Source organism: Alligator sinensis, unplaced genomic scaffold (genome assembly GCF_000455745.1).
Source record: "Alligator sinensis unplaced genomic scaffold, ASM45574v1 scaffold1322_1, whole genome shotgun sequence".
NCBI lineage: Eukaryota > Metazoa > Chordata > Crocodylia > Alligatoridae > Alligator > Alligator sinensis.
In genome coordinates this window covers 1,446,889-1,461,425 of record NW_005842116.1, presented here as the reverse complement: position 1 = coordinate 1,461,425, position 14,537 = coordinate 1,446,889, and the positions used below count along the sequence as shown (strand labels likewise).

The following is a 14,537-nucleotide window of genomic DNA, read 5'->3' as shown; positions in this document are numbered from 1 at the left end:
TCCTGCCCCTGCCCCAGGTGAGAGCAGCCCGCGGGCACTGAGCATCCCTGCATCCCTGCTCCCCTGTGCATCCCTGCACCCTCCACCCCCGGACCCCAGTGCGGCCCCCCGCCAGCATGAAGAGGTGCAAGTCGGACGAGCTGCAGCAGCCCGAGGAGGACGGCGCTGGGGCTGAAGAGGTGCCCGGGGATGGCAGGCCCGGGGAAGGGGCCGTGGCTCCGGTGGTGGCCGAGGCGGGCGCCACCGGGAACCCCAACCCCGTGCCCCAGGCTCTGGCCCGGAGCAAGCCTCCCGACCTAAAGGTGAGTCTTCCGCTGCAGCCGGGGTCCCACCCTGCCCTGCCCTGCCCTGCCCTGCCCTCGTGCCTGGTGTCGCAAGCGTGGGAACGTGGCGTCCGAGCAGGGGGATGGATACCTGTCCTCCGCCTCGCTGGGCCGCGGCAGGGTTTTGTCTCGGCACCGCAGTGCCCTGATGCATGCAAGCAGAGGGGTTTACCTCTCTCCATCGTCCTCGCTGCAAACCGTGGGGGACCGGAAGACGAAAAGGGGACCGCAGTCACGGGCTCACCTGCAGAGAGGGTGCGATTTGCTGAGCAATGGTGCTGGGGAAAACCCCACCAGGGGCTTTCCAAAAAGAGAGGGTATCCCACCCCACAGAGCACAGGGCTAGGGCACAGGAGACCTGTGGGCTGTTGGGTGACCTTGGCCCACCCGCTTCCCTGTCCTGCACCTCTCTTTTCCCATCTGCAAAATAGGGAGGATGAAACTTGCCTCTTCGGCAAAGCGCTTTGCAGGCTGGGGGCACGTGCTACGGGAGAGGAGCTAAGTATTATGATTGTGAGCACCAGACTGTAGGTACAGTAAATCAGGGACTGGCTGTCACGTGTGTTTGTACAGGCATGAGGAGGCTGGGGGCTGGATGGGGCCATTAGGCACTCGTGTAATGTAAGTAATAAGAATAAAAAGGCTGCAGTTTGTGAGGCGTTAGGAATAACGGGCTGGCAATTATGGACTTTACAAACTGATGTTAATCTCCTGTTAAGAGGGTCCTTGTGGAAGAATATCTGCACCCCAGATTAAATGCAGCGTAACTCCATTGCTTTAAAGGGAGCTCTGCTGCAGTGACTGAGATGAGTGTCTGGTTCTGTGCTTTTGGACCTGGAGCACAAGCTTTGCTCGGATGGAGCTGCCTGAAAGGACGAGGGAGGGAGGCAGAGCCTGCGTTCTGCAGAAGAGCCAAGCAGGTCTTGCTAAGTGAAAACTCTAGTAACCCATGGCAGCAAGCAGGAAGGAGCTAAACAAGACTACTCCTCTGCCCTAATAGGATTACAGTGCAGTTATAGTGAGAAAAGTGACTATGAATATGAGCCTTTTCTCCCTTCCTGCCTTTGGGCCATGCCTCCTTTTACAGACGAAAGCAAGCTTTTTGCAGCAGTGCAAGAAAGCTGGGTTCGACTTTGCCTCATGCATTGTAGTTAGGGGCTGCAGCTCGCGAGTTCTTATTTATCACTCACTGGGTACATCTACACGTTTGTTAGTGCGCCGTCGTTACGGCGCATTCAGTTTAGTACTTGGATACTAGCTACTAAATCAATGTGCAGGAACTGGCGCTACTGCGCAGTAGCTACAGCACACAGGTTTTTACAGACGTTAACTATGCACTACCTTAATACTACCGCGCAGTAGCGTATTAGCACGCGTTTTGCCCCGCACGCTACTGCACCGTGTTGTTAGGCTACTGTGCAGTTAGCGTCTCGTGTAGACGTGCCCACTGTGAAGCAGAAAGCCAAAAGGGCAAGTTCGGAAGTCCCAGGTAGAGCGTAGGTCGCTTACGTTTCACTTGGATTTGAAAACAGCCATGCTGATCGGGAGTTGTTAACAGTGGAGCATGATGGCAGTGTGACAGAGGGGCTTGATTTGTGCTTTTTCCAGAGGCTAATTTTCTGGCTGCAACTATTCGTCAGAATCGGCAGGCACTGCAGAGCATTTCCCTGGCACTGTATTTTAAACACAGGCTCAGATGCATCTTCTAACACTTGTTATAGTGTCTTCATAGCTTACACTCCTGGGGAGCAAGGTGCTGGATAAAGGTGAGGAAGCATCATTAGCCACAGACAGGGGACTCTGTGGTCCAGAACACCACATCTGCAGCTAGTGTGAACCCAGCAGAGCTATGGGTTGTGCCAGCTGCAGATCTGGCCTTGAGAGCATGGATATCATGGCCACAGTCGCACAGCAAGCCAGGGATGGAGCCCTGCAGTTACGACTTCCAGGTGAACGCTTTACCTCTATCTGCCGATGGGTGCCAGCCCCCCATGCGGAGGTGCAGTGAAAGCGTACTGCCTCCTGATGGAGTTAGCTCCTTAGGAAAGCTGACTTCTCTCTGAGGTCATTTAATCCAAATTGCTGCTGCATTGGACTCCTTTTCCCTTCTGGAGTGGAGCTCTCTGCCTCTGTCACTTCTTCCAGGCTTTATGATTACTGACCTGCACCTGTCACCATCACCCTGTAAACAGCAGTGTATGAAGCTATGGATCGCTAAGGGCATAACAGAGGGCCAGAGCCCACAGCCATCTGCTTTGAGCAGCACGTTTGCCTCTCCTCTGGGCTCTCCGGGCGCTGTCAGGCCTGCCAACGCTGGACCCAGAGGGAGGGAGGGCCCTGTCCTGAGGGAATAAGGGAGACTTGAGTCCTGCACAGGCCTTGCACTGGCCCCCTGCAGAGGGGGGATTTTCCTCCACTGCCCACCCTAGCTGCCTCCCCTTGGTTTGAATCCATGTCTGGCGGATCACTAATCAGGTTTAGACCTAGATAGTTAAGATTTTTAAGAGGGCAAAAGCTGCTCAGGGGAGCATTAAGGGGTTCTGACACTTACAGGATGCTGCCATGGGGTTAAATCCACAGCTGAGCACTGCCTGAAGAGATCTGATATAGCCTGAGTTTGGGAGGCCTCAGTCTCTGTGCCTGTTGCACAAGTCTCTTTGTCATGGCTGGCACAAGCGCCCTCTCTTCTTAGCCATCACAGCAGAGTGGCCAATGACTGAGCCAAGGAGTCTGACCTGCCCCCTCTCCTCTGCACGACCACTTCGCGTTGCAGTTGAGCGGCCTGAGCGAGGCAGGGTGAGGGTCATTGGCACCACTGCTGCAGGAGCCTTCTCTCTTCCGTGGCTAAATCAAGCACCCAAGTCTGCAGGAGTCCCTTACAATTAAAGGGAGCCATGGATGTGAAAATAAAGAGCCGCACACGCTTTCCAGTGCTGTGTAAGGAAGAAACCAGGAGGAGGTGCACTTCTGGCCTGGCCAGAGCATGCTTTATTAATATCACTGGTAGTTAGGTTTTTAATTTATATGAAGCCACAATCAGGCTGCACCTCTAGCCTTGGCAGTAGCCAAAGCCTTTCCTAATATGGGACCTGATCCATCTCCCACTGAAACCAGTAGCCTAAGTCCCATTGTCTTTGCAGGTGTGGGAACTCACTCCCTAATGCAGATTTGCTTCTAGATTCATGACGTTAAGCTCATTTGGAGCTTTGTTGCCTGCTGTCAGCGTAGAGTGAATCATCAAACCTGCCTTTGCTGGGCAAAGCTCATGCAAAGCAATGTCTCACTGCTTCCCACAGCTTTCACAGGACTCCTGGGCTTCTATTCCCGGCACTGGCACTGACCAGCTGTGCAAACTTAGGCTGGTCACTTGATCATTTTGTGCTAATCTCTCTGTCGCTAGAAGGTGGATGATAATTTTAGAGCATCTGCCGAGGTGCTAAGAGATGTAATTAATGCTTTTGAGTTTAATTAGCGTGTGTTTGCAAAATGGTTTGCGATCAGATAAAAGATGCTCCTGTAGAGGTGCACACTTGTGTTGTAAAATATTGTCATGCCAAAACCCTGGGGGCTACTGGTGCTGTTCTTCCCTGAATAACTGCTTGGCACCGAGACTAAGGAACACACAGATTAGCCTTCAGTGATTGCAGCGTGTGCTGCTGGAGGGATTTGGGAGAGATTAGCACCTGCTGGTCATCTAGCCCTGGAGATTTCTTTGACTGATACCAGGAGCGTCTACATAAGATGCTTAATGCGCAGTAGCCTAATAACACTGCACGGTAGCACATCACAGCACAGACAGTGCTAATACGCTGCTGTGCAATATTATTAGGCTACTGCACAGTAGCGTCACTAGAAAGGCATTCACCGGCACTACTGCGCAGTAACTCTAGTTATTGCACGTTTAGTTAGTACTTCGTTAAGCAAGTATTAAATTAAATGCTCAGTAACGACTGCACGTTAATGAACGTGTAGACACGCCCACCTTCCCTTTCTGCTGGCATGTTAACAGGTTTAGCACGAGGCACAGATAGCCCAGCTGCTCCACTGCTCTGACTGCTTTGCTGTTGCCTGCCGAAAAGGGGATCACGCCTGGTTTGGCATCCTCATGGCAGGGGCATGGGTGGTGGGTGAGAAGGAAACCAGGTGAGGGGATAGGGGAAAAAATAGGAGAGAGTGGCTGGGATGGGCAAGCCACAGAGGAAAATCGAATAAGGGGGAAGCAGAAAGAGGGTATGGAAGGCACAGAGAGTAGTTGCACGAGACAAGAGAAAGGAAGAGGATAAAAACATAGGCTGACTCTGCTGTTTCTTGCTGTTCTACCTGATCAGGATTAGGTGCCTACAAGGCCTGGAGGGGGGTTTGCAGTCAGTGGACCGTGCAGTCCTTTGTCCCTGTAACACAACTACCATTAACAGTACTGGTTACGGTGGCTCTGTCCTGTGAACACCAACAGATCAAAAACCACCGTGGAATCCCCCAGTGAGCACCGAACAGATATCAGACGTCAACTGTTGCTCAGTGCCCACCGAGGTTGGATTCAGGCTGGCAACTTGGGAACAGAGGGCTCCATTGTCGTCTTTATGTTCGCTCAAAACCAGCCAGTCCCCCTCGCTGACAAATGCACGACAGCTTTTCTTTTACAAGTGTAACTCCGGCTCCTTTGATATGAGCAAGCTTTCCATCACACACACAAATGTCCTGGCAAGGAGCAGAGCAGATGCATGACACATAAGTCTGCCTATAAATATGTTGGGTGGCAGATATTTTTGAGTGCTGCAGCAGCGTGACTGAATCCATACAAAGCACCGCACAAGAAAGCATCCTTGGCCCTGGGCTTCGACTCTCGGAGGCAGCAGGCTGGAAATCTTGTGGCGGTGATGCCATGAGGGCACTGGATGCTTAGATTGCATCCTTCTCTGATCTGAGCATCTTCATCTGCTCTTTTTTTTTCATAATTGGGCACTTTGATGGCTGCAGAAGTGAGAGGAAGGATGTTGAAACCAGCCACAGCTTGGACCAAACACCGTCATGATCTCAGCAGTCTGGTCTCTGCTTCTCCTTTCTTTTTAAATCATGATCAGCTTAGCATCCTGAGTGCCACTTTTCTCTTTGCGCAGCATCCGTGGTGCCCGCTAGGGGAAAGCAGCTAGATGTCTTCTCTTGGTTCCCACCCTGAAGTGTAGGGGAGTGAAGCACCAGGGGAGCTGGCTTGTGCTCAGCACCTCTCCCCATAGCAGAATGGGCTTGGAGCTGACAGCCTGCGGATGTGTCAGGTTGGCCCTAGAGTATCTTGGGCTCAGGGACTTACTTCCCTCTCTTTGGTCAGACTGAGTTTCTTTCCATCAGGACAGGGTGCAAGGCCTGTCTCTTTAGCCAGCCCTTCCCTCCATGGGCAAGCCAAGGGGTCAGCGGGGCTCAGTTGGTTGCGCTGTGGGCTAGTGCTGATGTGGCAACTTGACGTGGCCTTGGCAGGCTGGGATGGAGAAAACGCTGCAATCCCCAAGTAGCATCAGGGCCTTCAGGGACACTTGCAGAGTGATTCAGAGTCCCAGCAAAGTGAATGGAAACACCCCGATGGCTCCAGTGTGTTGGGTCTGTGGAACCAAACCCTGACGGCTAGACTCAGTCTTAACTTAGTTTCCGCTCAGGAAAAGCTCTTCTGGAGCCGAGTCCTGGGCCTCTCGCCCAGGTTTTGCTCTGTTTTTCCTTACTGATGTGGGCATGCTCTTTTGGATGCAAGAGACCACTGGCAGTCTGCTTTTCCCCACCACTTCTAACTCCCCTTCCTGCAAAACCTTTGAAGACCCATGTTGGATTTCCTTGCCCCCCAGGACACATCTTTCCTCTCTCACAAAGACCATAACCCCCCATGCTGTGAGCCCGGGGTGTACTTGCATGTATTCCCTCAACAATTTATATGCATTCTTGGCTTTAAAAGGACAGCCTCAAGGTAAGCTGAGTCTCCTGCAGTTACCCAAATCTATCGGCAGCAGCGGCTCGGTCACTGGCACGGCCTGATTTGCCATCTCCCCGTCGAGTCGTTTATCTTCATCTCCTGGCACTGATCCCTCCTACTCCCCTCCCTGTTTCACACACACCTGCAAAGTGCTGCCTGGAGACAGGGCTGCAGGAGTCTGGCTGATGTTACCTACCCACCCGCAGCCACCGCTCGGAAAATGCGGAGGTGCCAGCTGGCTGTCTGGAACAGTCCGCCCCACTCAGAGACTGCAGCACCAAGTGGTTACTTGATGATAATAATTATAATATTAACAACATCATTTCCCTCCCTATCGTGTTTCAGCCGAGGTTCCCAAATGTTTCCCAAGCACTAATGATTAGTTCTCCCAACCCTTTGATGAGGTATGTGCAGCTTATTCATGATCACCCCTGTTTGACATAGGCACAGAAAGTGGAAGCGTCTTGCCCGAGGTCCTGCAGTTAGTCGGTGGCAGGGTTCGGGACAGCAGACAAGAGCCTGGACTGACTGACTCCCCACGCTCTCTCAGTGAAGAGTTTGCCTCTTGGTGGGAGAGAATAGTTTAAGCAAACAACGCAGCAGATAATTTCATGAGTCTGGCACGTCCCTGCTGTCCCTCCATGCACCCTGCCTCACGCAGGCTCGTGGTCACCTCTGCAGCACCAGCCCAAACACCTCTGCACCACCACGTGAGCCTTCAAGCAGGTATTTGATGGGATAATGCACAAGCCCTGGGTTGGGGGGAGTTTCACCCACCTGGTGAGCTCTTCAAATGTGGATCCCCCTTCTACTATGTGCCCTCTGGTATCGCTCACTTTAAATGTCCCTTGCGCTGTGGGATTTCCTTTGCTCCTGTTACGAGCTATCCCTTTCCCGGTTACAGCGTTCCACTGAGAGCATCAGTGCTCTGGATACGCCTTGGGAAACTGCAGTCTCCCTATGCCTGAAGAAGGGTGTTTGTGCCTGAAAGCTTGCAAAGAACACTTTTCCCAACTATTTAGCTGGTCTACTAAAAGATATCACCTCTACCCAAAGAACCTTGCCTGCCTATGTTCTTAGACCAACACGGCTACAACCAACAACCCGGATAGGCTTAGTACATTCAGCAGTCTTTAGCCACCCAGCACGTGAAACGCCTACCTAGGACCATGAAAATGCTCCACAGGTACGTTCGCCCTGCACTCAGGCCAGTTCACCAGCACTCAAGCAGTTAAGCCAGGCTTGCTTTCACCCCCAAGTGAAGAACGGTTAGGTTCTTAATGTCTTTGCAGTCATGCAGGTGACGAGAGTGGGTGAAATGCCTGTGGGTTGGTGCTAATTGCATTGCTTATGACACAAAACTTGCTCTTCTAACGCACGTGGGTTGCAGAGGGGGCCGTGGCAAAGGTCTTATTTGCTTTGCAGTAGTCTGTAAATGTCACTCGGGGTCTGGGGTTTGAGCAGGATTTGCACCAGCCCTCCTGGCTGAGACAAATTGTTGAGGCATGCTGACGGATGCTAAAGAACCCGTTCTGTATCGGTTCTTCGGCTGCGTTCGTCAGCGCAGTATCTGAGCACTTTCCAGCAGTTCGTTAAGTGCATTAAGTAATGTGACTAATATCTGTCTCATGTTTCTTCTCGCATCTTTCCCCAGGGGGAGAAATGTGTAGAGTAGTGTTTTGTTGCGGATGTGTGAGTGCATGTGTGTTTTGTATTATGTATTGCATTCATGTACAATAGCTATTAACACATTGGAACAGATTATATGATGTTATGATACCGATTAGAAAAAAATTAATAATTTACCTTGCTAGTTTATAACTTGGCCTGATACACGTTGTCTCCTATTTATTATGTATATTTTTACACACACGCACACATTGTACGCATGTGTCAGTCACTGTTATCTCTGTTTTTCACGGGAACCTGGAGCCGGTGAAAGGGCCTGCTCTGGCTTTGCAGAGGCTCAGCCGTGGCAATAGCAGTGTTTCTGTTTGGAAAATGCTCCCTGGTTCCTTCTGGTTCCCAGTGGATCAGTGAAGTGTTGGATCTGGTCCCTGGATCTATTATCCTGGCCCTTCCTATGTTCTCTTATTCTTCTGCCCCCGGCTTATGACCAGCCTCCATCCTCTGCTTGCTAGGTTTTGAAACACCTTTGAGCTTTCTCTCCTGCCGGAGGAAGCTCCCATTACACATCTAAAAAGCCGACTCATTGTTCTCTTCCAGATCCCTTCTTAAAACTCCCTTTGCCAAGGTGCCTAAGAAGAGCCTGGCAGCAGATGGCTTGGGTGTGCTGAGGCTACAGCCCATCATCCTGCACAATATCTTCTCCTTTTTTCCTTGTACTCTTCTACCTGTGTGCATGCCTCGTCTCCAAGCTTTTTGGGTCAGACACCGTCACATAGCTCTGTGTTTCTCCGAGCACAGTGCGGTCCCGATCCAGGACTGGGATTCTTTGGCCCTATAGTAACAGAAGTCGTAATAAATAATGACAGAAACCAGTAGAAACCAGCTGAGAAGTCTAGAAATGCAAAGACCATTTGAAGGATGTAGTGGGGCTGGCTTGAATTTCTACTGCCCTTCCCTTGCTGTTGCTAGCTAACCCCTCTTTCACCCCCCCCCAGTCCCAATTAGCAGTGCACCCTGCTTGTGCACATACAATTGTCGCTGCTTCGGAGGGGACATATGGATTTGCAAAGGGGGACTGGCTGGAAAACTCAAATTGTACTTGCTAAAAAATGTTGAGGCTTCAAACTTTGTTTCGATGCTGCATCCGAGTCAAAAACCTTTAACAAAAGGCAAAAGAGAGAGTATGTGCAATCTATCCCAGAATGGCTTATAAACCAGTAGATACTTAGGGCTCCCCTCTGGGGTGTGGAAAACCACGGGCGGATCTGGTTCTCTCACATCCGATGTGAGGGCCCTAACCACCTCTGTCTGCCTGGAAATTTCATCGGGAACCCGAGCCGAGAAATCTTCCAGATAAAATTCCCATGAAAACCAGTCTGCTCCTGCCAAAGATTTCTGATTTGACAAAAGGCAACTTTTTACCCTGTGAAAAGTTGCATCTCAGTGTTTTGACCAATTCTAGGAGAAAAGGACACACAAAGGTAATGGCTGATAATGTACCTTAACTTTTAGGCGCCACTTTCTGACTGTGAATCTCCGTGTGTGCATCAGTGTTTGACTGCGCTGTAACAATTAGCTTCCTCAATGTGTAAATAATTTAGGAAGGTAAGAAAAAGAACCAAAAACTGTTCAGTTCAGAACTGTGTTCAAACAAAGCCTTTGACTCCCCTTTCCAAAGTTAGCAACAGTTCACATTTGATTTTCTCCTTTTACACAAACTGGTACAAACCAAGGTAGCTCCTTAGAGGTCAACGGTATCAGACCCACGTATCTGAGATGAGCCTGGCCATTTGTATTGAGAGAGCAACATATTCGGTAGATTTTAAAGCCTTAAAGATCCATCATGGTGATTTGTGTACTAGTCACTTCTTGAAACAGTGATCATTTTTTAAAAACTAAACAGATCGCCGTGCATTTTTTGGAGCTGGCGCACAGACATTTTGGACGAGTTTCCTCTTAACAAACCATATCAAACTTCACCCTGATGGCCTCCAAACGTTAATTCTTTCATGCAACTGTAACTGCAAATTCACCATCATTTATAAACATACACGGCTGAGACTTTCAAAGCCCGCTTGAGGTTTTTAGACCTTTTTTCATTTCATTCTCTTGGTTTTTGTTTGTTTTTTAAGAAAAAAAACCAACTTGGATTTGTTCTATGTTTCCAACTAGATATTTGGAAGACATTGCTGTTTTTTTCTGACATCTGAACACCAACCAGTTCCCAACCTGCTGCTGAACGAGACTCTAGTAAACAGCTTTCCTTTGTTCGTTTCTCTCCCTGACAGATTGAAAAACACGGGGCCAAAGCCCCAAGTTCTTACTTAGGCAAAACTCTCATTGGAAACCAGGAGAAACTTTGCCTGAATCAGAACTGAAGAACTGCTCTAGGTTTGACCTCGCAGATATCTGAAAGCCAACAGAGATATTTAAATGCTTACTTATTTTATGAGTAGCTGTTTAGATTATTAAAGCTGTATTTTTTTTCTATTGCTATTTATTAACCTTTCTAGTCCTCTCTTCTTGGGTCATGCTTGCAGACTAGTCAAAGTCACCTTTTCTTTGTATAAATAGACAGGCCGTGTCCACATGAGCACGCGCTTGAGTTTTGCAGCACGTCCAAGGCTTTTGAGGTGCCGCAAAAGGCACCCCATGCACGTGATTTGGTTCTCCACACTGCATATTTGCACAGATTTAGATACTGGGAAATCCTAGTATCAAAAAGCAGTACATGGGGGAGGGGGAAAAATAGTGGTGCACATGGCAGCAGTGTGCACCATCCAAAACCAGAGCCATGGATGGCCAGCGTCATGCTCCAGCTGCCAGCCAGGCTCCATGAGCTAGGATAGCTACCGCTGGAGCCCTGGGAGGCCCCCAGGATCCCAGTTAAGGCTGCTGGGGCCAGCCCAGATGCTGGCCCCAGCCTCCTCTACCCCACCGGAGCATTTTTCCCCGTGCTAAACCCACGCACAGGGGTGTACGCCAGGGCAAAGAGCAGCGGCATGAATTTGTGCCGCTGCTTTTTTCCCCGCAGCAACTGGACACCCTTGCTCATGGGGATGCGGCTGTAGATTTTATTCAGTCTGTAAAAGCACATATCCACTCTACTTTTTCTTTGAGGTCATCTCCAGGCAAATTTGCTTTGGATTGTGCCTATGCTTGGATTTTTTTCTAAACTTGAAAGAGGTGCCAATTAGCATTGACATGATATGACTGAACTGCTGTATAGAGAGGCTACACAAATGATTAAACTTTTTGTCTTCCGGATCAAATGTTTGTGTTTTGCCTGCCTTGGAATTTATAAGTGTAAGATTCAACCCTGGGCTATTAGTATGGGTTAAAACACCTTCAGGCATTTCAGGTGAGGATATCGGGGTCAAGCTGTCCCTTATAGAGTCACTAAATCAGAGTTGCGTAGGCTCTTAGGAGAACCAGTTCTCTCTGGCAGATGCTGTACTATACAAGTGTTGACATATTCAAACAGGCACCTCCTGGTGTGCAGGGCTGACTTGGGTTTGCACGTGGTGCTGGAGGGGATCGCCATTTGATTTTTTTAAAAAGGTTTCTGTTGGAATTAATACAGTGGAAATGTTTGTATGGATCTTAATGCTTTCAACACGCTTAGGGCTGTCGGTATCGGGAACTTTTCCAGGGTAGCTCTTCCAGAACAGCTGTTTGTGTGGACTTTCCATTCTGGAGTCAAAGTGATTTTTCTTTCATAATAATTACTCCCCTTCAGAAGTGCGCTAATCATTTTGGAGTAAATGTGAAGTGCCAGAAGAGAGGTTTCTGCATGGGATGCTAATCCACAAGGCCAAGTTCTTTGTGTAGACAAGCCCTTTGGTTTATACACCTTATATTTAGTGCTGAATTTCACCCTTCCAGTCAAACAATATCATGCAAATGCATGCAATATAATGCCCATGACCTTTTTTGTTGCATACAAATTTCCTGTAAATCCTAGGGTGGTTGTATCGGTATGGCCTGTGCACACATCTTTCAGGAAAATCTGAGATGGACAGCATGCTTTGTGGTTCTTTGAGCCCTTTAAATTCTAGAATTAAAATCTTCCCCCCTGTTCAAGTCAATGGGAGTGCTACTATTGATGCTTTTATTAAGTGAAGTTTTCTACCAGATTGAATTGTTAGGCTTCAAACCCACTAAAAATGACATGACCCAAACTGCTGCAGATGCAGCTGGCAAAAAAAAAACACAAGTCTTTTCTTTTATTCCCACCTCCCTATCCTCCTTTTGTTTTATTTTAGTTATTCTAAAAGCATGGGAACTGGTCATTACTTTTCCCAGGGGACTTCTAAGGAGCAAACAAAGACTCTAGAGCCATATTGTACCCTTGATGGTAAAAATCTGTGGGTTTATACTTATTATCTATCTAATGCTGCCTCTGTTTCCATAGAGACTTTATAAATAGAATAAAATTTAAATCACGGTTTCCTGAAGCAGAGACTCAGCTCTGTGCATTTGTTATATATTTCTCAGGTAGAGCCCCAGGGCTATAAATCTTCATTATGCCTGGATAACAGGAAGATGAAAGTTTTTGCCCTATAGTGTTCTAGTGGCTGGCAACGTAGGATCCAAGTGCTATAAATATCACCCTAATTCGTTGTAGCTATCGGAGGCAAGGTGAAAATTAGGATCTCTGCGAATGCATATGCTAGGGTGGTTCTTTAGGGAAATGAAATTCTCTTTTGGCCGGCACGAATGGCTTCAGCCATCTGCAAGCTCCTGTAGGATTTGTGTTGCAAACACAGCTGTCTTTCCAGAAAGTGGTGGGTTTTTTGAGTGACCGCAGTGGCTAAACAGCCCTGAGTTGTGAGCCCACTTCACGTTTCCTTCCCGTGGGTAAAAGATGCTGAATCGATGGCCCTGAGAGAGGATCCTGCCCTCGTCGCAGTCAGCAGTAACGCTCCCACGGACTTCAGGATGGGAGGATTTTAATCCTAGAATTGTAAAGTGCTTTAATGAACCACAAAGCAGGGACCAAACAGTTTACAGCAGCATAGGTTTTCCCTCCTGCTCTTCTGCCACAAGCCACAGATCTGATCTGGAGGAGCTGGTCTGGGGATGAGAGGACAATTTGGTCTCCTTCATTCATTAAGTCCATGGCCAGCTGCAATGATAAGCTGTGAGATATGGTCATCCCTCCCACTGGGAGCTGGACTGAAACCAACTGCACACATTTCTCAGAGGCTGCTGAGCAGCCATCAAATGGCAGCACCCTTTAGGCATTGTCTCTGCCCTCAAGCTATAAAGGAACGGTGGATGTAGAAGCTGAAGGCAATTAGCTAAATGCTCGTCTCACCTAGGTAAAAATAGGAGCATTGAACTAACTCCAGTGGAGATCGTTTGGATTTAAACTGAAGTGACCAAGGGTGCATTCGGACTCTCTGCATCTCATGGCTGGCTCTTTTCTGTTGCCTTTACTAATGTCCATCTAGGGCATGGCAAGGTCGATGCATCATCCAGATGGACACCAGCTTTTCAGGTCCCATAGTGGAGACCCAGCTAATGTCAAAAGCTGGCCATCTGCTTGAGTCCCAGCAGTCTGTAGGCCTGAACATCTTGGTGTGTCTGGCAAGGAAAATGCCTGAAGTCCATCTCAGAGGAAATTTGTGCGCAGGGTGAGGAGATCTCATGTCCAGGGGGCTCATCGCATCATTGTTTCTGCCTTTCCAGAAGAAAGTGGTAATGACATTGGGGCTAAAACTGGTGCCATGTATTTTCTGGAGCATGATCAGAGCAGGTGGTGGTTTGCAACGCGTTGGCAGATGCATTTCAAAAGCTAGAAGTAACCATGGTGTTTCCAGCTAAAGAAAACGCTTGGCTTTTTTTAGGTTGCCATTGTGCAGGGCAGGTTGCACAAACCACACGGGCTTGTTGGAAGTTACCCGTGTGCTTTGCTCGTGTGTTCTGGGCTAGTCTGAGGTCCCGACTCTGCCCTGACCTGGGGGTACTGCTGCTGACTCCTCTGCAGTGGGGCAAAAATTCAGGCTACAGGACAGGTCCCCTTATCAAGGTGAATAACTGATCCCTGTGGCTGCAGCTGGCACGGTGTGCCTTGCCATCTGCAAGCAAGGGTGGCAGCTAGTTAGGGACTCTGCCTGTGCAGTGTCTGTGGCAGCCAGGCTCCAGGAGGAGAGCAGGAGGCACTCGCTGATCCTGCCATCGGATTTATTAGCGCTGCGCCCTTGCACCCAGTCCCTGGCACTCTAGGTGCAAGTCAGGCTGCAACATGATGCAGGGGTGCCCGACCAGAAGAAATCATGATCCTGCCCCTGCGCCCTTGGGGTCAGAGTAGGACCCCTTCCGGGTGTGCTAAGACTCTCTGGATTTATCCTGGGCTTTGGGGATCTTTTGTAAGTGATTCCCATTTCCTTTTGTCCCCTCACGCTCTCCCCTCTTGCCATGTAGCACACTCCCTTTGACTTGGGTAAAGAAGATGCCATGACCAGACTCTTCTCCCAGGACTGTCCAGAAAGCCAGTAAGTTTGCAGAGAATACGACAGGAAGTCTTCCCTCAAGTGATTTAGGTGTGTGCACAAGCCACGAACGACACCCTTGGCGGGGCTTTCCCAACAGGCCGTCTTATACCTTAGGTGGGAAATTGAGGC

At 49.3% G+C, this 14,537-nt stretch overlaps 1 protein-coding gene across 4 annotated transcripts in view; it reads left to right on the top strand.

Annotated features, from left to right (window-relative positions):
* Window positions 1-6: 6 nt before the first annotated feature.
* The window catches only part of TMCC2 (transmembrane and coiled-coil domain family 2), a 74,798-nt gene continuing 60,267 nt past the window's right edge, over window positions 7-14,537 (top strand). For all 4 annotated transcript variants that reach the window (XR_003094322.1, XM_025205463.1, XM_006024764.3 and 1 more), the window contains exon 1: window positions 7-302. Coding sequence is in view for 3 of the 4 variants with exons in the window: in XM_025205463.1 (XP_025061248.1) it covers window positions 117-302 (186 nt within the window). In the remaining variant the exon portion in view is untranslated. The remainder of the gene's footprint in view (window positions 303-14,537) is intronic.